A 23,589-nucleotide genomic window follows, 5' to 3' on the forward strand; every position below is an offset into this window, starting at 1 on the left:
GTAATTTACAAATAATATGAAAACGAATTGTGCCTTTAAGAAGCACAGAAAAATATTATAACAGTTAAAATAATTAAGTTATAGCATCAATCTTTGTCAGAATATACAGTTTTAGCAAAGGATTGTTCCCCTCAGCAAATGATAACTAACCCAGGCAGCAGAAAAAAAATACACAAATAAACGTTTTTTTTTTTTTTTTTATCACAGTCAATACAATCAGCACAGCTCTGCTGTAATGATTACTTCCCTCAAAAAAGGCTTTGGAGATCCCTGAACTCTGTAGAGATGAACCGGATCATGCAGGAAGAAAATGAATCTCTGACTGAGTTTTTTCTGATGCATAGTGAAAGCACCAAAATGGCCCCTCCCCCACACACATAACAGTGAGAGGGATCAGTGAACTGCTCTAATTTAAATCAAAACTATTGCCAAGTGGAAAAATAGTGCCCAAAACATTTTTTCACCCAGTACCTCAGAGAAAAAAACGTTTTTACATGCCAGCAAAAAAACGTTTTACCTCAATAATTAATTGTCATTTAAAACCTATTGCAAGTCCCTGCAAATTAGGTTAAGTCTATGTATACAGTCTAAAAACCAGAGAAGTATAAAATATACATACATGACAGCCTGATATCAGCTACATCTACTTCATTCAAGGCTGGGTTTACATTATAACGGTATGGCAGGATTTTCTCATCAATTCCATGTCAGAAAATAATAAGCTGCTACATACCTCTTTGCAGATTAATCTGCCTGCTGTCCCCTGATCTGAAGTTTGCCTCTCCTCAGATGGCCGAGAAACAGCAATATGATCTTAACTACTCCGGCTAAAATCATAGAAAAAAACTCAGGTAGATTCTTCTTCAAATTCTACCAGAGAAGGAATAACACACTCCGGTGCTATTATAAAACAACAAACTTTTGATTGAAGATATAAAAACTAAATATATCACCATAGTCCTCTCACACATCCTATCTAGTCGTTGGGTGCAAGAGAATGACTGGAGGTGACGTAGAGGGGAGGAGCTATATAGCAACTCTGCTGGGTGAATCCTCTTGCACTTCCTGTAGGGGAGCAGTTAATATCCCACAAGTAATGATGACCCGTGGACTGATCACACTTAACAGAAGAAATTATATACATGTCAAGGGATATTCAGGGATTCCTAAAAGATATCAGTGTTAAAATGTAACTAGCGCTAATTTTGAAAAAAAAGTGGTTTGGAAATAGCAAAGTGCTACTTGTATTTATTGCCTTATAACTTGCAAAAAAAGCAAAGAACATGTAAACATTGGGTATTTCTAAACTCAGGACAAAATTTAGAAATGGGTGTTTTTTTGGTGGTTGTGGATGATTTTGGGGGTCAAAGTTCGAAAAAAAAATTATAATTTTTTTTATAGTAAATAATAGGATATGATGAAAATAATGGTATCTTTAGAAAGTCCATTTAATGGCGAGAAAAACGGTATATAATACGTGTGGGTACAGTAAATGAGTAAGAGGAAAATTACAGCTAAACACAAACACCGCAAAAATGTAAAAATAGCCATGGTCCCAAACGGACAGAAAATGAAAAAGTGCTGTGGTCATTAAGGGGTTAAAGGGACACTGAACCCCCAAAAAAAATAATTGTTATTCAGATAAAGCATGCAATTTTAAGCAACTTTCTAATTTACTCCTATTATCAATTTTTCTTCGTTCTCTTGCTATCTTTATTGAATCATGAAAGAAAACATTTGGGTTCAGTGTCCCTTTAATGGGACATAAGGCAATAATAGAATTCTCTGATTCGTCAAAACATTTTATAATTGAACAAATGTTTCCCTCTATGTTTAAATGATGCAAAAGGGGTTAAACACATTGTTAAAGTCCATTCAGGAACTGCAATGCACTGATGATCCCAAGCAGGAAAAACAGCCTCACTATGCATTTTGCTGCTTTGCAGAGGTTACAAACAAAGCATCTGAGCAATAATAAAATGCATGAATGCATTAGAGCATTGTATTACTATATTGGGCTTGATTTATCAAGCAAGGGCGGACAGGGGCATACATATTCACCCCTGTCCGTCCCAGCATGCCTCTGGTGGAAAGCAATCCGCTGCCGGAATTCAGAATTGCACAAGAGCGCTATTTTACGCTCTTGTGCAACACAGCCCCCTGCACGCGCACATCCAATCACGCACAGGCAGGAGCTGGTGCATTTCTGGTGCATTTCACATAACCCACAAACCTCAAATATAGTTTAGCAATAAGGCATTTGCTTGTGAGGATGAGGGGGTTAAAGCAAGTCTTGTTCATATTTGTAAGGATTATAAAATGTGCAGGATGCACTGGCTCTTTTGTACGGATGGTCTCAACATATTTAAGTTACAGATATCTATGAAGTTTCTGTGCATCAGAAATAAATCATACCAATAGATCATAAGAAAGAATATTTTAAAATGTGCCTCTTTTTTACTGATAAAATATTTAGTCAATTCATATACAACAAAGCGTAAACAAATTCTTCAGACATATCAGACATTTATACGCATACATTAGTTTTGCAAGATGACTTGATAGGCATAAAGAAATGTGTCGTATGACAGCGATTTACAAATAAACTATAATAATATGTAACCCGATGTTGTCAGGTGCAATGTGCTCTTTTCTAGGATGGACCACTAACATTTTGTCATAGGTCAGATGTATTTTCTTGCTTTGTGGAGTTCTTCAATAGCTGATGCAGCAGGGAAATAATAAAAAAGTGTTGTCTTGAAGACAGCTTCACTATATCTAAGCGATAGCTTGCAAACCCTCTCATAGTTAGTATGGGGGTGTTAAAAGTAAAACAGTCCCCTCCGCTCAAGAGAGCTCTGGTAAAAAAGATAATCTTGTGTTTTGCATGTAGGGTTCTCTGCAGTGGCACTGGTACTATTTATACACTTCATGTATTAAGGCTGCTAATTTTGGAGCAAACATGAGTGTGTGTGTGTTTTTTAGGTGCAGCAAAGAAAAAAACAAGTTTTATACTACACACTTTGTACCAGAACACTATCTGAATACGGACACACTACAGTTTGACATCCCCGTGAACAATGTATACAAACTGCACGTCTGTAGCTGTTACATAAACACTCACCGGGCACTGACCACTCCCATCCACATGGTCCACACTGCTCCTGGAGAGCCGGACATCTGGCTTCTGAAACAAAAATATCTTTTAATATAGAGCAGAAAAATAATACTCTTGCACTGGCAAAAAGAAGCAAAAAATAAAACCCAACAACATACTCCTTAACAAAGCACTCCATAAAGAGAACAAGACTGTGTCCGTGTTGCATAATCCTTTATAACAGAACAGCTTCTAATCTCTTAGTGCATTTTTCTCTCTCACGCAAAGTTTTCAAAAGAAAGTAATCGTACCATTCTACCAACGCAACATTTGAAAACCTGCATTCTGCTTACGGATCCCTGAGTGCAGCAAGCAGGCTGAAGGTTGCTTCTTGAAAACAAACTCTGCATTAATTCCTGTTTCCTGTCAGAGGAAGGCTTATATGTTCTCGGCTTGGCTGCAACACCAAGAATGGAAGTTTGGCCAATTACTGCATCTTTTTTAACATTGCAAGCTATTTTTTTTCCCCTCTTTTTTTTTTATTATTCAGGAAGAAATGGAGGACATGAAGAATTACTTGGCTGTGTACATGGAACATAAATAATATTTCACCATAACTAGAAGTTTGTGCAGTTAATATGCTCATCAATAACAAATATTTATATTTTACAGAGGTAAATAAATAGAAAGGGATATTTTTTATTTGTGAGAACATTTTATCTTTATACAATTTCCTTTATACACAGCTGCCACACCCACCATTCTGCTCCATAGGAGGATATGTTCAGTGAGTGGAGCATACGCATGTATGCCTGGTTCTCATTTGCTAACCAACTGCATCCACATCTGGAGAAGTACAGCTGCACAATTTTGTTTATGTATTTAAAACAATCACAGGGGTTTAACATATACTTGTTTATTTCACACAATTTTGTTAAAACATGTTTTAACAAAATAAAGCATTTTATATTTACCCTAGAATGTCTCATTAAGAACAGGACATTAACGGGACAATACAAATCTAGTAAATGCAAGTTAATAGATAATAAATACAAAGTCATGTGATCAGGGGGCTGTCAGGAGAGGCTTAAATACAAGGTAATCACAGAGGTAAGAAGTGTATTAATATAACAGTGCTGGTTATGCAAAACTGGGGAATGGGTAATAAAGGGACTATTTTTAAACAATAACAATTTTGGAGTTGACTGTGCCTTTAATTGAGACCCAACTGAATTAACGTCTGCGGTTCTGGAAAAGTTGAAAAGGAAACAAAAAGAGGCGGCTGGCGTTAGACGACCAAACCAATAAAGCAATGTAGCGCGTCACACTTTGGCGCACATTGGCGGCGCCTAACAAAAACATTTAGGCCACAGTAATTTCTAAGTTTGTTAAACTGTACTTGTATCATTACATTAGTTGAAAAGATGTATAGGAATGAACAACCCCTGCTACATTATGCAGTGTTTCATGTCCTTTGATTGCTGCACTTTCACAATGGAAAATGTCTCCCTTTTAAAATATTCTATGTTCCAGTTACACTTTATAGAAACATCAAATTATCAAACACAAAATGAATTTCCCCATGAAAAGTTAAAGGAATATGGAGTCAAAACTATCAAAGTCAAACAGTATGAGGTTGTAATATAAAATGTTTAAATGTGTACTTAACAAATCGTTGCAGTATACTTTATTTACTTTGTCCCCCTTTCTTGTAACTGAAAATGGTTGTTTTTTTAAGTGCCACTGAGTTTCTATAAAGTAATGGACAAGGATATGTGGAACATAGGATAGTTAATTATCTAACAGGGTTTCTACACCACCTCGATTGCACTTTTTTTTTTAATTATCTGATTTATATATGTCCCTAACCGTCCTCAGTAATAGATAAGGGGGAAACTTAAGTTTAAACACAGCAGCATCTATTACTTTATAGAGATTAATCCTTTACACTTATTTTATATCTTCAATGTTTAAACAACATAATTGTAAAAAAAAAAAGGAAATTTATGCTTACCTGATAAATTGATTTCTTCTACGTTACGACGAGTCCCCAGATTCATCCTTACTTGTAGGATATTATCCTCCTGCTAACAGGAAGTGGCAAAAAGCACCACAGCCGAGCTGTATATATAGCTCCTCCCTTCTCTCCACCCTGAGTCATTCGACCGAAGGTATAGGAAGAGAAAAAAAAAGCTAAAAGGTGCAGAGGTGACTGAAGTTTTGAAAAAAATATAATCTGTCTGAAAATGACAGGGAGGGCCGTGGACTCATCGTATCGTAGAAGAAATCAATTTATCAGGTAAGCATAAATTTCCTTTTCTTCTACAAGATACGATGAGTCCACGGATTCATCCTTAGTTGTGGGATACAATACCAAAGCAACAGGACACAGATGAACGGGAGGGACAAGACAGATACCTAAACGGAAGGCACCACTGCTTGAAGAACTTTTCTCCCAAAAATAGCCTCAGAAGAAGCAAAAGTATCAAATTTGGAAAATTTGGAAAAAGTATGAAGGGAGGACCAAGTCGCAGCCTTACAAATCTGTTCAACAGAAGCATCGTTTTTAAAAGCCCATGTGGAAGCCACAGCTCTAGTAGAATGAGCCGTAACCTTTTCAGGGGGCTGCTGTCCAGCAGTCTCGTATGCCAGGTGGATGATGCTTTTCAGCCAAAAAGAAAGAGAGGTAGCCGTAGCTTTTTGACCCCTACGTCTTCCAGAATAAACAATGAATAGAGAAGATGTTTGACGGAAATCCTTGGTCGCTTGTAAGTAAAACTTCAAAGCTCGAACCACGTCCAAGTTACGTAACAGACGCTCCTTCTTAGAAGAAGGATTAGGACACAAGGAAGGAACAACAATTTCCTGATTAATATTCTTATTAGAAACAACCTTAGGAAGAAATACAGGTTTAGTACGCAAAACCACCTTATCAGAATGGAATATAAGATAAGGCGAATCACATTGCAACGCAGAAAGCTAAGAAACTCTTCGAGCCGAAGAGATAGCAACTAAAAACAAAACTTTCCAAGATAATAGTTTAATAATGGGTTCAAACGAAACCCCTTGAAGAACATTGAGAACTAAATTCAAACTCCATGGTGGAGCAATAGGTTTAAACACAGGCTTGATTCTGATTAAAGCCTGACAAAAAGACTGAACATCTGGGACATCTGCCAGACGCTTGTGTAGTAAAATTGACAAAGCAGAAATTTGTCCCTTTAAGGAACTAGCTGATAATCCCTTCTCCAATCCTTCTTGGAGAAAGGACAAAATCCTAGGAATCTTAACCATACTCCACGAGTAGCCCTTGGATTCGCACCAACAAAGATATTTACGCCATATCTTATGGTAAATCTTTCTCGTGACAGGCTTGTGAGCCTGAATCAAAGTATCAATGACCGAGTCAGAGAATCCCCGCTTAGATAAGACTAAGCGCTCAATCTCCAAGCAGTCAGCTGCAGAGAATTTAGATTGGGATGTTGGAACGGATCTTAAATGAGAAGGTCCTGTCTCAATGGCAGTTTCCACGGTGGCAGAGATGACATGTCCACTAGATCTGCATACCAAGTCCTTCGTGGCCACGCAGGCGCTATCAGGATTACTGAAGCTCTCTCCTGTTTGATTCTTGCAATCAGATGAGGTAGGAGAGGAAATGGAGGAAACACATAAGCCAGGTTGAAAGACAAGGTACTGCTAGAGCATCTATCAGTACAGCTTGGGGATCCCTTGACCTGGACCCGTAACAAGGAAGTTTGGCATTCTGACGAGATGCCATCAGATCCAATTCCTGCGTGCCCCATTGACGGATCAATGATGCGAACACCTCCGGATGGAGTTCCCACTCCCCCGGATGAAAAGTCTGACGACTCCGAAAATCCGCTTCCCAGTTCTCTACTCCTGGGATATAGATTGCCAATAGTTGGCAAGAGTGAGCCTCCGCCCATCGGATTATCTTTGAAACCTCTAGCATCGCTAGAGAACTCCTTGTTCCCCCTTGATGATTGATATATGCTACAGTCCTGATATTGTCCAACTGGAATCTTATGAATTTGGCCAAAGCCAACTGAGGCCACGCCTGAAGCGTGTTGAATATTGCTCTCAGTTCCAGAATATTGATTGGTAGTAGAGACTCCTCCTGAGTCCAAACACCCTGAGCCTTCAGGGAATTCCAGACTGCACCCCAGCCCAAGAGGCTGGCGTCCGTCGTCACTATAACCATGCTGGCCTGCGGAAGCACATTCCCTGATACAGATGATCCTGTGACAACCACCAAAGAAGGGAGTCTCTGGTCTCTTGATCCAAATTTATCTGAGGAGATAAATTCGCATAATCCCCATTCCACTGTCTGAGCATGCACAGCTGCAGTGGTCTGAGATGAAAGCGGAACAATGTCCATTGCTGCTACTATTAATCCAATGACCTCCATACATTGAGCCACTGATGGCCGAGGAATGGACTGAAGGGCTCGGCAAGTATTTAGAATCTTTGACTTTCTGACCGCCGTCAGAAATATTTTCATGTCTACCGAGTCTATCTGAGTTCCCAAGAATGGAACTCTTGTTAGTAGAACTAGTGAACTCTTTTCTATATTCACTTTCCAACCGTGAGTTCTTAGAAAAGCCAACACGATGTACGTGTGAGATTTGGTCAGATGATAAGTTGACGCCTGGATCCAAATATCGTCCAGATAGGGCGCCACTGCTCTGTCCCGCGGCCTGAGAACTGCCAGAAGGGACCCTAGAACCTTCGTGAAGATCCTGGGTGCTGTGGCCAACCCGAAGCGAAGAGCCACAAACTGAAAATGTTTGAAGGCAAACCTTAGGAACTGATGATGATCTTTGTGAATAGGAATATGAAGGTATGCATCCTTCAAGTCCACGGTAGTCATATTGACCCTCCTGGATCATTGGCAAAATTGTTTGTATAGTCTCCATCTTGAATGATGGGACTCTGAGGCATTTGAGATCTAAAATTGGTCTGAAAGTTCCCTCTTTTTTGGGAAGCATGAACAGATTTGAGTAAAACCCTTGTCCCTGTTCTAGTTTTGGAACTGGGCAAATTACTCCCATGGTATAGAGGTCTTTTACACAGCGTAAGAACGCCTCTCTTTTTGTCTGGTCTACAGACAAACGTGAAAGATGAAATCTCCCTCTTGGGAGAAATTCCTTGAATTCCAGCTGATACCCCTGGGTCACAATTTCCAATGCCCAGGGATCCTGAACATCTCTTGCCGAAGCCTGAGCAAAGATAGAAAGTCTGCCCCCTACTAAATCCGATCCCGGATCGGGGGCTGCCCCTTCATGCTGTCTTGGTAGCAACAGTGGGCTTCTTGGCTTGTTTACCTTTGTTCCAGGCCTGGTTAGGTCTCCAGACTGACTTGGATTGAGCAAAATTCCCATCCTGCTTTGTGGCGGAAGAGGAAGCAGAGGGTCTACCTTTAAAGTTTCGAAAGTAACGAAAATTATTTTGTTTACCCCTCATCTTCAGAGCCTTATCCTGAGGCAGGGAATGACCTTTACCTCCAGTAATGTCAGAAATGATTTCCTTCAATTTAGGCCCGAATAGGATCTTACCTTTAAAAGGAATAGCTAAAAGCTTAGATTTTGATGACACATCAGCAGACCAAGATCTGAGCCATAACACTCTACGCGCTAAAATGGCAAAACCTGCATTTTTCGCCGCTAATTTAGCTATTTGAAAAGCGGCATCAGTAATAAAAGAATTAGCTAGCTTGAGAGCCTTAATTCTATCCAAAATGTCATCTAATGGAGGCTCAACCTTAAGAGACTCTTCTAGAGCATCAAACCAAAAAGCTGCTGCAGTAGTAACTGGAACAATGCAAGCTATAGGTTGTAAAAGAAACCCCTGATGAATAAACAATTTCTTTAGACGACCCTCTAACTTTTTATCCATAGGATCTTTGAAAGCACAACTGTCCTCAATAGGTATAGTTGTACGCTTAGCCAGGGTAGAAATAGCTCCCTCCACCTTAGGGACCGTTTGCCAAGAATCCCGAATGGTGTCAGATATGGGAAACATTTTCTTAAAATTATGAGGGGGAGAGAACGGAATACCTGGTCTATCCCATTCCTTTGTAACAATGTCCGAAATTCTTTTAGGGACTGGAAAAACATCAGTGTAAGTAGGCACCTCTAGATATTTGTCGATCTTAAACAATTTCTCTGGTGGTATCACAATAGGGTCACAATCATCCAGAGTCGCTAAAACCTCCCGGAGTAAAAGGCGGAGGTGTTCAAGCCTAAATTTAAAGGACATCATGTCCGAATCTGTCTGAGGCAACACATTTCCTGATTCTGAAAGTTCTCCCTCAGACAGCAATTCCCCGACCCGCAAATCAGAGCACTGTGAGGGTACATCGGAAATGGCCAATAAAGCATCAGAGGGTTCAGTATGTACCGTAATACCTGACCTACTGCGTTTACCCTGTAAAACAGGCAGTTTAGATAATACCTCTGTAATGGTAGTAGACATAACTGCAGCCATATCTTTCAGAGTAAAAGAATTAGACGCACTAGAAGTACTTGGCGTCGCTTGAGTGGGCGTTAAAGGTTGTGACACTTGGGGAGAATTGGATGGCATAACCTGATTCTCTTCAGACTGAGAATCATCCTTAGACATACTTTTATCACCTAAAATATGTTCTTTGCAGTGTAAGGCCCTTTCAGTACGAGAAGGACACAATGTAAGTGGGGGTTCCACAATGGCTTCTAAACACATAGAGCATTGACTTTCCTCAATGTCAGACATGTTGAACAGGCTAGTAATAACCACAAAAGTCGTGAAAACACTTTATTTATTGAAAAAAAACTAATTTTGAAAACACAAGTACTGCGCCTTTAAGAAGTAAAAAAGCGCACAATTTTTCCAAATCCGCTTAAAAATGCTATTAAGCGTTCAAATTTAGAATACATCTTTCCTATATTGTAGTCTGATATTGCACCACAAGTTTGGGACAAATTAACCCTCTAAATGAAAAAACGTCACACCAAAAACGTTATTAAAATAAACTTAGACAACCCCCTGCACCTTGCCACAGCTCTGCTGTGGCGCCTACCTGCCCTCAGGGGTCTGACAAACGTCTCACTATGACTCCGGTAGACAATCTCTCTAGTTTGGGCCCAACCGAAGCTGAAGTTTGCTGCCTTCAAAATCAACTGCGCACCTGAGGCGCGAAAATTAGGCCCCGCCCATCATATGCGATGACAATTAAATACACAGGTCTCCAGTAATACCCCTTCTTATGTCTATAGGTTTACTGCTTACCCCTTCCCTCTTGGGAACTATGTCAGCCTGTTCTGAAATATCACAGTCTTTTCAGAAGTAAATGACTGAACATACCTCAATGCTTGTAGCATAAAAACGTTCCCCACACTGAAGCTTCTCTAGTACTCCTCAGCCATTCTGTGGGAACTCATATGGATCTTAGTGACATCTGCTAAGATCATCAACCTACAGGCAGAAATCTTCTTCTATATGCTGCCTGAGGAAAAATAGTACTCACCGGTACCATTTAAAATAAAAAATTCTTGATTGAAGAAACTAAAAACTATCATTTTAACACCTCTTTCACTTTACCTCTTCCAATTACTAGTATAGGCAAAGAGAATGACTGGGGGTGGAGAGAAGGGAGGAGCTATATATACAGCTCGGCTGTGGTGCTCTTTGCCACTTCCTGTTAGCAGGAGGATAATATTGCACAAGTAAGGATGAATCCGTGGACTCGTCGTATCTTTAGAATAAATACATCTACATATTATTCTAAGGTTAATCTTTGCTTTGAATACATCACTATGTCTAGCATTTATTTGCAGTTTAATTTCCCTTTAAGACATGCATTGCAATAAGTATGAATACAGTATTAGAGTTTTAAAAGCAGTTTAAACTGTTATTTATAGGGTTTTTTTTATCCAGAGAAGCCCGGGGATACATGCCAAGAAACCAGAGGTGGGAGTCATTATTTTACAAGTCACAAGTAAGTCTCGAGTCTTTACATTCAAGTCTCAAGTCAAGTCCAGTCAACACAGGCAAGTCGAAGTCAAATTGAAAGTCCTCAACGTTAAGCTTAAAGTGTTAAACAAATCATTAATGCTCTTTACCCAATTTAATTTCAGAGTATTGATTACTATAGTAAATGTATACTTATTTACATCAGGAAGGCTTTCAAAACAAGTTTATCACTTCCCAGTTCAATTTCATGTGAGATTAGGTATAAGCTATTTTCACTAAGGGCACCCATCTATCTCAGTTCAATTTGTTTGCCTAGAGATGTGCTTGAAAGTTAAGGACAAGCAGTGGAAAACTGTATTTTATTGGTAGCAGAGCAACAAAGACAAAATCATTTTATAGAAATAACACGACTGCTACACACCTTGCATGTGTGTGTGAGAGAGAATGTGTGTCAGTGAGTATTGTGATATCTAAGCTAATTGTTTGGTAACGTACCAGAGAGTAATCCCAGATGCAGAAGAAATAGCTGTTACCATACTTAACCACACTTTAAAAGTGAGAGGAAACATAAAACATGAATGCAGACGAACCCAGTCCTGCCATACTTTAGACTTTGAGAGAGAGAGAGTAAAAATAAAATATAACAAATATGGTGGGTGTTATTAAAAAAAAAAAGGAGTCAGGTATTGTGTGTGGGTATATATATTTATTTGTCGAGCCCCAGGGACCAGCCTAGAGTGATCACAACTCTTTGGTTTTAGAAGGTATAAAGTCTTTCCAAATCAAGTCACGAGTCGTTGTTAAAGACTAAGTCGAATCTCAAGTTCTCTTTGATTTTGTCGAGACGCAAGTCATCAAATTTCAAAGTCAAGGCAAGTCATGTGACTTGAGTACACAATCCTTGAATTTGTGTATCTGGTCTCCTTTGTGGCGTGTAAATTAGCAGTACACACACAGTGATCTAAGCAATTAAGCAAGTAGCATTTTGCAGGGGCAGTACTGCAGCAACCTTAACCCCTTAATGACCGGACCATTTTTCAATTTTCTTACCCTTAATGACAATGGCTATTTTTACATTTCTGCAGTGTTTGTGTTTAGCTGTAATTTTCCTCTTACTCATTTACTGTACCCATACATATTATATACCGTTTTTCTCGCCATTAAATGGACTTTCTAAGGATACCATTATTTTCATCATATCTTATAATTTCCTATAAAAAAAAATATAAAATATGAGGAAAAAATTGAAAAAAACACACTTTTTCTAACTTTGACCCCCAAAATCTGTTACACATCTACAATCACCAAAAAACACCTATGCTAAATAGTTTCTAAATTTTGTCCTGAGTTTAGAAATACCCAATGTTCACATGTTCTTTACTTTTTTTGCAAGTTATAGGGCCATAAATACAAGTAGCACTTTGCTATTTCCAAACAACTTTTTTTCAAAATTAGCGCTAGTTACATTGGAACCCTGATATCTGTCAGGAATACCTGAATATCCCTTGACATGTATATATTTTTTTTTAGAAGACAACCCAAAGTATTGATCTAGGCCCATTTTGGTATATTTCATGCCACCATTTCACCGCCAAATGTCATCAAATAAAAAAAAAGTTCACTTTTTCACAAATTTTGTCACAAACTTTAGGTTTCCCACTGAAATTATTTACAAACAGCTTCTGCAATTAAGGCACAAATGGTTGTAAATGCTTCTTTGGGATCCCCTTTGTTCAGAAATAGCAGACTTATATGGCTTTGTGGTTGCTTTTTGGTAAGTAGAAGGCCGCTAAATGCTGCTGCGCACCACACGTAAATTATGCCCAGCAGTTAAGGGGTTAAATTAGGTAGCTTGTAGGGAGCTTGCAGGGTTAATTTTAGCTTTAGGGTAGAGATCAGCCTCCCACCTGACACATCCCACCCCCTGATCCCTCCCAAACAGTTCTCTTCCCTCCCCCACCCCACAATTGTCCCCGCCATCTTAAGTACTGGCAGAAAGTCTGCCAGTACTAAATAAAAGGAGTTTTTATTTTTTTTAATAAAAAAAAATAAAATGTTTTAGCTGTGATGGACTCCTGCCTTAGCCCCAACCTCCATGATCCCCCCCCCAGCAATCTAACCCTCTCCCCTACCTAATTGCCGCCATCTTGGGTACTGGCAGCTGTCTGCCAGTACCCAATTTGCCCCCCAAAAAAGTGTTTTTAATTATTTTTTATTACTAATTTATTTTTTTCTGTAGTGTAGCAGCCCCCCACAATACCCCAACCCCCTCCCCCTCCCAGATCCTCATATATATATATTTCCCCCCCTCTTCCCACTCATTGGTGTCAGTGTGGGTAGGTGATCGCGGGCGTGCGCGCGCACCCGCATGCGCGCCCCCGCACGCTCCCGGCACCCGGCGTGCACATTGCACTAACAGGAGCCGGATGCCGGGTAGCGATGGGCCGCCCACCCGCCTCCCAGTTGCGCTCCCACCCACCAACGAACCGGCCGCATCGCTACCGGTGCAGAGAGGGCCACAGAGTGGCTCTCTCTGCATCGGATGCTTTCTAAGGGTATTGCAGGATGCCTCAATATCGAGGCATCACTGCAATACCCTGAGAGCTGCTGGAAGCGATTGCGATCGCTTCCAGCACTCTCTTAGACAAGTGACGTACCAGGTACGTCCATTGTCACTAACTGCAAGTTTTTGCAGGACGCACCTGGTACGTCACTTGTCATTAAGGGGTTAAAGGGACACTGAACCCAAATTTTTTATTTCATGATTCAGATAGAGCATGCAATTTTAAGCAACTTTCTAATTTACTCCTATTATCATTTTTTCTTCATTCTCTTGCTATCTTTATTTGAAAAGTAAGAATGTAAGTTTTGAAGCCAGACAATTTTTGGTTCATAACCTGGGTTGTGCTTGCTGATTGGACAGCACCAATAAACAATTGCTGTCCAGGGTCTGACCCAAAAATTGCCAGGCTTCTTAGCTTAGGTGCCTTCGTTTTCAAATAAAGATAGCATGAGAACGAAAAAAAGTAATAATAGGAGTAAATTAGAAAGTTGCTTAAAATGACATGCTCTATCTGAATCATGAAAGAAAAAAAATTGGGTTTAATGTCCCTTTAAATGTATAAATACAAAATGATGCAACAGAAATTAATTTATTAATGGATATAAAAAAAAAAAAATCACCAGAAATCTTTCTTCTTTTTCCAGCCATCGTTGATCCTCCTCCATCTCTTGCTGCTGCCTAATTAACCGTTCTTCCATTATATGTGTTGGTAAAACCTGACTCATACCCCGCATGTCTAAGGGACCAGAATCCTGTAGAGAGGAGAGGTGTAAATGAGCACGTATATATAGCAATAACATATTACATTAGTCAATATAGGTATGGAGATCATTTCAAGTGTTGCCTGTGTAACCGTAATGCTTAAAATACTGAGCATTAAACATTAAAGGGACACAAAACCCATTTTTTTTCTTTTATTATATTTATGTTGCATACCTTATATACTTTGTTGAAGGAGCAGCAATGCACTAGTGGGGGATAGCTCAACACATCAGGTGAGCCAATGACAAGAGGCATATTTGTGCAGCCACCAATCAACAGTTAGCTTCCAGTAGTGCTTTGCTGCTTTTTAACAAAAGATACGAAGAGAACAAACCAAATTAAATAACAGATGTAAATGAAATAGTTTGAAATTGCATGCTCTATCTGAATCCTGAAAGTAAAATGTTTCTTTTCATAAGTTAAAAATGGCTGGGGAGACCCAAACAACCATTTAACCCTTCTGTTTTCAGGTGGGGCATCTGTTCACTAGTTTTCTCTGTCTCAGACCTAAAACTGAACCATAATCCTTACACTATGATTCCCATTAAAGTTTAATGTTGAATGTAATATTTAAATACTCTATAGATCTGTTAGAAATGGCATGTCTAGGTGTGATAATGTGTGTCTGCCATACAGGAGAACACAAAACAATATTTAGTTAGGATACTCTATAGATCGGTTAGAAATGGCATGTCTAGGTGTGATAATGTGTGTCTGCCATACAGGAGAACACACAACAATATTTAGTTGTCTCCTTAATATTTTATCTTGGTACACAATTTTAGATACATAACTCAGTTTCAGATACATATTTGTCAATTCCTGGACAAACCTGTCACTGGAAAGCCTATTCAACTCCTTATTGTCTTTGCAGGAGTTAAAACACACAGGCCTAGTTTGTATTGCTGTTTACAAGAGCAATACCTAGGCCACAGCTATGATCAACAAAACAATAATTACTAATAAATTAAACATGTTAGTTTTACATTAGAATGTTTCATTTAAAAGGGGTATTTAAAGGGACAGTAAAGTCATAATTAGACCTTCATTCAGACAGAACAATTTTAAACAACTTTCCAATTTACTTCAATTATTTAATTTGCTCCCTTCTCTTGTTATCCTTTGATAAAATGTTTATCTAGTTAAGCTCAAGAGCAGCAAAGAACCTAGGTTCTAGCTGCTGATTGGTGGCTGCATATATATACCTATTGACATTGGCTCACCTATGTTGTCAGTTAGAAACCAGTAAGCAGCTCCTTCAACAAATTATACCAAGATAATTAAGCAAATTTGATAATAGGAGTAAACTGGAAAGTTGTTTAAAATTGTATGTTCTACCTAAATCATGAAAGAAAATGTTTGGGTTTCATGTTCCTTTAAGTATTTTTACATATGCAGATTAATATACTGGCAAGAACTGCACTGTAAACAAGTTGTATAAAAAAACAAAATGTATGCTTACCTGATAAATTTCTTTCTTTCCGGATATGGTGAGTCCACGGCTTGAGTAATTACTGTTGGGAATATCACTCATGCCCAGCAGGAGGAGACAAAGAGCACCACAGTTAAACTGCTAAGTATCACTCCCTTATCCACAACCCTGAGTCATTCAACCGAAGGGAAATGGAGAAAAAGGAGTAACACAAGGTGTAGAGGTGCCTGAGGTTATAGTCAAAAGAACAACTGTCTTAAAATAAAGGATAGGGCCGTGGACTCACCATATCCCAAAATAAATACATTTATCAGGTAAGCATACATTTAGTTTTTCTATTTTAAGATATGGTGAGTCCACGGCTTGAGTCATTACTGTTGGGAACCAATACCCAAGCTAGAGGACACAGATAAATAGGGAGAGACAAGACAGGCAGTCCTAAACAAAAGGCTTGAAGAACCTTTCTCCCAAAAGAAGCCTCAAACAAGGCAAAAGTATCAAATTTGTAAAATATCAAATTTGGAAAATTTGAAAAAAGTATATAAAGAAGACCAAGTTGCAGCCTTGCAAATTTGTTCCACAGAAGCTTCATTTTTGAAAGCCCAAGAAGAGGAAACAGCTCTTGTGGAATGAGCCATAATTCTCTCAGGAGGCTGCTGTCCAGCAGTCTCATAAGCCAAACGAATTATACTTTGTAACCAAAAAGAAAGAGTAGTAGCAGTAGCTTTCTGACCTTTACATTTACCAGAGAAACAGACAAAGAGGGCAGAGAACCGGCGAAAATCTTTAGTCGTCTGTATAATAATTTAAGAGCATGAACAAAATCCAAATTGTGTAACAAACGTTCTTTGGAAGAAGAAGGATTAGGACACAGAGAGGGAACAACAATTTCCTGATTTATATTTCTATTAGAAACAACCTTAGGAAGGAAACCTAACTTAGTACAAAGAACCACATTATCGGCATGGAAAAAAAGATAAGGTGAATTACACTGCAGAGCTGAGAGTTCCGAGACTCTTCGAGCAGAAGAGATAGCAACAAGAAACAAAACCTTCCAAGATAACAACTTAATGTCTATGGAATGCAATAGCTGTAAAACTTTAAGAACAAGGTTAAGGCTCCAAGGAGGAGCAACAGACTTAAAGATAGGCCTGATTTTGACCAAGGCCTGACAAAAAGATTGCACATCTGGCACATCCGCTAAACGTTTATGTAGTAAAACTGATAAAGCAGAAATCCCCTCTCTCCAGGCCTTCCTGAAGAAAATATAAAAGTCTAGGAATTCTAATTCTACTCCAAGAGTAGCCCTTGGATTAACACCAATAAAGCCTGAATCATGGTCTCAATAACCGACTCAGAAAAACCACACTTAGACAGAATTAAGCGTTCAATCTCCAAGCAGTCAGCTTCAGAGATTTGGATGAAGGAAGGGACCCTGAATCAGGAGGTCCTTCCTCAGAAACAGTCTCCAAGGTGGGAGAAATGACATCTCCACTAGGTCTGCAAACCAGATCCCGCGAGGCCATGCAGGGGCTATTAGAATTACCAACGCCCTCTCCTGTTTGATTCGAGCAATGACTAGTTGAAGGAGAGCAAACAGAGGAAACGGGTATGCCAACCTGAAAACCCAAGGAACCGCCAGAGCATCTATCAGAACGGCCTGCGGATCTCTTGACCTTGAACAGTACCTTGGAAGCTTGATGTTCTGACGGGACGCCATCAGATCTAACTCTGGCACCCCCCATTTGAGGACTTAGCTGGAAAACACCTCCGGATGGAGTTCCCACTCCCCAGGATGAAAAGTCTTTCTGCTCAGAAAATCTGCTTCCCAGTTGTCTACACCTGGAATGTGGATGGCAGATAGACAGCAATTGTGGGTCTCTGCCCACTGAAGAATCCGAGTAACCTCCTTCATGGCCAAGGAACTCTGAGTTCCTCCCTGGTGATTGATGTAAGCCACAGAGGTTATGTTGTCTGACTGGAACCTGATAAACTGGGCTGAGGACAACTTAGGCAAAGCCAATAGAGCATTGTAAATCGCCTTCAACTCCAAGATGCTGATGGGAAGAGCAGACTCCTCCCGAGTCCAAAGGCCTTGAGCTTTTAATGAGTTCCAGACTGCTCCCCAGCCCAGCAGGCTGTCATCCGTAGTCACGATCACCCAGGAAGATCTCTGAAAGCATGTGCCCTAAGACAGATGTTCCTGAGAAATCCACCACGGGAGAAAATCCCTTGACGACTGATCTAACTCTATTCTCTGAGATAGATCCGCATGGTCGCCATTCCATTATCTGAGCATGCACAACTGGAGAGCTCTCAAATGGAATTGAGCAAAAGGAATGATGTCCATCGAAGCCATCATCAGACGGATTCCCTCCATACATTGAGCCACTGAAGGATGAGCAGTAGCCTGAAGAGAGAGGCAAGAGGAAATGATTTTGCTTTTCCTGACCTCTGTTAGAAAAATCTTCATCAATAAAGAATCTATTATGGTCCCTAAGAACACTACACTCTTGTATTAGGGGAAAGGGAGCTTTTTTCCAGATTCACATTCCATCCATGGGAGCGAAGAAAAGACAACAATATCTCTGTGTGAGATTTTGCTTGTTGAAAAGATGGCGCCTGAACCAATATGTCATCCCGGTAGGGTGCCACAGCAATTCGACGAGAACGGATCACTGCCAAAAGAACCCCCAGAACCTTTGAAAATTTTTTGGGAGCCGTGGCTAGACCAAATGGAAGGGCCTCGAACTGGAAATGTTTGTCCAGAAAGGCAAATCTCAGGAATCTGTGAGGGTCCCTGTGAATAGGAATATGAATATATGCATCCTTTAGGTCTAGGGTTGTCATGAACTGACCTTCTTGTACTAAAGGAAGTCTCCATCTTGGAGGATGGAACTTTGAGAAACTTGTTTAGACACTTCAAGTCTAGAATGGGACGGAAAGTTCCCTCTTTTTTTCGGAACCACAAATAGGTTGGAGTAGAACACGAAACCCTGTTCCTGCAATGGAACTATCACTCCAATGGATGAAAGATGTTGTAAACATTTCAAGAAAGCCTCTCTCTTTATCTGGTCTGCAGATAACTTGAGAGAAGGAATCTGCCTCTGGGAGGAAAAGTCTTGAATTACAATTTGTAACCCTGGGATACTATATCCACAGTCCAGGGATCTGGGACATCTCGTATCCAGGTTTGAGAGAACTGACAAAAGTCTGCCCCCCACCTGATCCGATCCTGGATTGGGGCAAACCCTTCATGCTGATTTGGAATCAGCTGCGGGTTTCTTTGATTGTTTCCCCTTGTTCCAAGACTGATTGGCTTTCCAAGAAGACTTGGATTGTTCCTGCTTGGAAGAAGAAGGGGAAAGCTTTCCTCTGAAGTTATGAAAGGAACAAAAATTACTCTGACGTCCTTTAGGCCTATACTTCTTATCGAGGTAGAAAAGACCCTTTTCCACACGTAATATCAGAGATAATCTCTGCCAAGCCGGGTCCAAACAAGGTTTTGCCCTTGTAAGGAATTGCCAGAAGCTTGACTTTAGAGGAAACGTCCGCAGACCAGGATTTCAACCATAACGCCCTGCGGGCTAGGACATTGAAACTAGAAGTTTTAGCTCCTAGTCTAACAACCTGTAAAATGGCATCTGCAATAAAGGAATTGGCCAATTTAAGAGCTTTAATCCTATCCTGAATTTCATCCAAGGATGTCTCTACTTGAAGAGAATGAGACAAAGCATTGAACCAATAAGATGCCGCATTAGTCACGGTGGCAATACACACCGCAGGTTGCCATTAGAGACCTTGATGAACATAAATCTTTTTTTTAAAATAAGTCTCCAGCTTCTTGTCCATCGGATCCTTAAAAGATCAGCTATCCTCAAAAGGAATAGTGATTCTCTTAGCCAGAGTGGAAATGGCCCCTTCAACTTTTGGTACAGTATACCAAGGGTCTTTAATGGAGTCCTCCACAGGAAATATTTTCCTAAAAATGGGAGACGGGGAAAAAGGTTTCTCCCATTCCTGTGAGATAATCTCCCTAGAACGGTCCGGCACAGGAAAAACCTCCAAAGTGGAAGGTTCATCAAAGAAACTAAGTTTACTAGATTTCTTAGGAGTGACAACGACAGTGGTATCGGAGTTATCTAAAGTAGCTAAACCTCCTGTAACAATACACAAAGGTGTTCAAGCTTAAATCTGAAGGATACCACCTCAGTCTCAGAAGAAGGAATTATACTGTCCGAATCTGATGTATCTTCCTAGTCAGACTTATGTGAAAGGGCAACTTGGGAATCAGAACTGAGGACAGGCACTTTACTTTCTGAATTTCTAGATTTCTTCTTGTGTTTTCCCTGTAATCTGGGAATGGCAGCTAATGCGGCAGATACCGCTGAAGATACCTAGGCAGCAATTTCTGCTTTTAAATAAACTCCACTAGGAGTTATAGAGGAACCACCGGACACTGCATGTGACGCCATTGAGGCTTGGGACGTAGCAGGAGAAAGCCAAGGTATTATTTTAACAGCATCATCCTGAGAGATATTAGGCTCAAAAATGATACCTTTATTTTGCAAGGTTTTCTTGACACATGAAGAACAAAATTACATAGGAGCTGCAATTTGTGCATCTAAACATAATAAGCATGAATTCATGAGAGCAGGCTCTTGCTCCATATCAGACATGTTGTGAGACAGTAAATAAACTTGTACAGATAAGTTTAAAAGATTTTAATATTCAATTAAAATAAGCTAAGGAAAAATACACTTTAAATTTTATCCCAAATTAGGATCGATCCCCAGCTAAAATTATGTGAGAAAAGTTAAGAAAAAACATTTAATAAACATCAAATAAACTTTTAAAATACCCCTCAGGCAACTCCACACCTCAATTACTGAGGTGCCTTACCGCTACCAATTAAGATTGGACCACCCAGAAATGGAGAAAAACTACTTTTTCCTCAGAAACTTTATGAAGTAAAGCCGGTCATGTGACCACAACTGCCGAGCTCAAATTACTGCTGCGACACAGAGAGGCACTAAAAATAGCTTCCTGGTACACGGAGTACCAGTAATAACCGTTTTTTCAAACCGGACAGATTAAAATGTTGCATTGTTTTATTTTAAAGCAAAGGGGAAATTAATAAGCTGCGGAAATAGAAAATTCAGCCTTACTTTCAGTTTAAACTTGAATTGTTTTATCAAGTAAACACAGTATGTGTCAGAAAATAAAGCCTAATAAAAACATTTTACCCTTTCTTTTAAAAAAGAGTTTAAATGTTAGTCTCACACATGCTACAGTGCCTGCTTCATGCCCCAGTGTAACCCATACAACAGGATTATCTATATCCCAATAAAAAAGCAGTGTCTTAATTAGTTAAGTGCATGGTCTCCCCAACTGGAAGAAAAAGCACTTACCTGCTCCGCTGTCCGGCATGTAGACAGTTACAAGGTATGAGAAAAGAGAAAAGACAGTTCTTCACAGAGACCTTGAAAATGAAAGAACAGAGTAGTCAACTCTGGCTTTCTAAACTTGGGCAGCAATTGTTAGGAAAAGCAGTAAGTACCTCTTTACAAGTTCCTAACTGCTTTAAAGCCACCACTACCCGACTGCAAGGAATGACGTGGAATACGGCTATACCTCAAAACTTGCTTGTATATTAAATCAAAATTTTTCTTCAGACAGCTAAACTTCACCTCCTCCATACACTGAAGGCAAAGAGAATGACTGGGGGTTGTGGGTAAGGGAGTGATACTTAGCGGTTTAACTGTGGTGCTCTTTGCCTCAACAGTAATTACTCAAGCCGTGGACTCACCATATCTTAGGAAATAAATAATATGTTTATTAGTGTTTAACAGTGTCATTTTTTTCTAGTGGAACATAAGCAATAGTCCTTCTTATGACTTTGGAAGGAAGATGACGTGTATGTTGACCATAATGGCAGTACCCCGAGAGTTAATTGGTAAACATTACATATAACACATATATATATATATATATATACACACACATATATTCATTTTGGGCTTTAACTACACACTACCTCCATATTAGGCTGCCACACAGTTACATCAGGTGATCGATGGTTCCAGGAATCGAGATGGTCTAAGACTGATGCTTGACCTGGATAAATGTTTCCTGGCATAGATGGAATTCCATGAGAAACAGAATAACCAGACACCTAGAGCGACAGAGAATACAGTGTCTTAGAATAAGCTGATTTTAATTGTTAGATGAACACAACAAAATAACTATACAGTTTGGTACAAATATGGCTTCTTGAATTGACTCCACAAGAGGTGCTGGCTGAGTTAGAAAATCTATCAGAAATAATAATTATAGACGTTGTGCTACCTACGGACATACTAAGTACAGAGCTTCCCTCTCTTCTGTTATTTAGAAACCTCTAAGTTTTGGTTCCTTAGCAAACGCAGCAATCAAAACGTATCAGGGGAAGCAGCTGCCTAATTTGAACCTGCGGTTAAAGGGCACACTTCTTCAAAGCAATCCAGCTTATCATATCCGTTTCATCACCTCTCATTTTTTTTATTCGCTATTTGCTGCATTTCCGAGTGTAAGTCAAGGGCATAACCCTTTCAAATAACAGAACAAATATATTTTTGTTTACTAGTCACCTTTTTAGAAAGGAAAAAAAAACTGTACATGCTCATTTGCATTAAAGTTGCATAAAAATTAACTCACAAAGTAAAGCTGCTTGGACTGATTTTAAAGGATTATGTGTTTATAAATCCCAACACACATAGAAAAATTTTCAGCATGTCAGGACTTTTATTTCTATACTTCTATTCTTTCTATCTATATTGACCTGAACCATAAAAATACCGGCTTTGTCATTAAAATACCGGCTGGGTGGCAACTCTACTATGGGCTGAAGATGATATCTATAAATCTAATTATTATATACACACAAGTTAATTATTCTGCTTATGTTTTTACAAGTGCACAAGTACAAATGTACACCGACCAAACAATATACACGTGACCCTTAAAGAAAAGTAGTAAGAAATCTGTCAAGGGCTTCTCTGTTTATTAAAAATAAGCCGGGATAGGTTGGATCACAATCAGATAAAGTCACACATCCCTGCACTGGACATAAGCAGCTTTACAGTGCACTGTAACCCCTGTAAATACTTGCATGGTTTAAACCTGTGCTTCTTAAGCTGGGGGGTCAAGTTTTTTTGAGGGTCCCCACAAGATTTAAAAATGTACTGTGTGCAGAGATACAGGAGAGCAGGAGTCGTCTGTGATACAACGGTAAGCTGAGCTACAATTACTAACCAAACAGCAGCAGTAAAGTTATTACACAGAAAGGTATAGGAGTTTACCGTCTTGTTCTTCAAATGTACTTTTTGTTTGGTTAAATGTCTTAAATTCTTCAAACAACCTTGTGCATAAAAGGAACATTAATGCAGATAAAATTAATTGTATTAATGGCATAGAACACCTGGGCTGTGTGCATTTGTGTGTGTATATCGGAGTATGTGTGCGTTGTGAGTGTGTGCGAATAAGTATGAGTGTGTGTATATTTATGAGTAAGTGTGTATATCTGAGTATGCGTGCGTTGGGAGTGTGTGTTCGAATATGTATGAGTGTGTGTATATTTATGAGTATTTGTGTATGAGTGAGTAACTTTTTTCTCTCCATATTTAGTTTAAATGTGAGATAGGTAAATAGCTTAATTCGTACATCTTCGAATGTGTGCACACATTATAATCACTTGGCCAAAAATTGCAAATGCCAAGGAAACAT

The 23,589-nt window shown here is 39.4% G+C and overlaps 1 protein-coding gene across 10 annotated transcripts in view; it reads right to left on the reverse strand.

Moving 5' to 3' along the window:
- PTK2 (protein tyrosine kinase 2) overlaps positions 1-23,589 on the reverse strand; it is a 773,150-nt gene that overhangs the window by 65,994 nt on the left and 683,567 nt on the right. For 9 of the 10 annotated variants that reach the window (XM_053715391.1, XM_053715387.1, XM_053715388.1 and 6 more), the window contains 3 exons: positions 21,863-22,000; positions 14,252-14,383; positions 3,125-3,187 (listed from right to left, as the gene is read on the reverse strand). In XM_053715391.1, the coding sequence (XP_053571366.1) occupies positions 3,125-3,187; positions 14,252-14,383; positions 21,863-22,000 (333 nt within the window). The remainder of the gene's footprint in view (positions 1-3,124; positions 3,188-14,251; positions 14,384-21,862; positions 22,001-23,589) is intronic. The other variant, XM_053715386.1, reaches the window with a different exon arrangement.

Source organism: Bombina bombina, chromosome 5 (genome assembly GCF_027579735.1).
Source record: "Bombina bombina isolate aBomBom1 chromosome 5, aBomBom1.pri, whole genome shotgun sequence".
Lineage (NCBI taxonomy): Eukaryota > Metazoa > Chordata > Amphibia > Anura > Bombinatoridae > Bombina > Bombina bombina.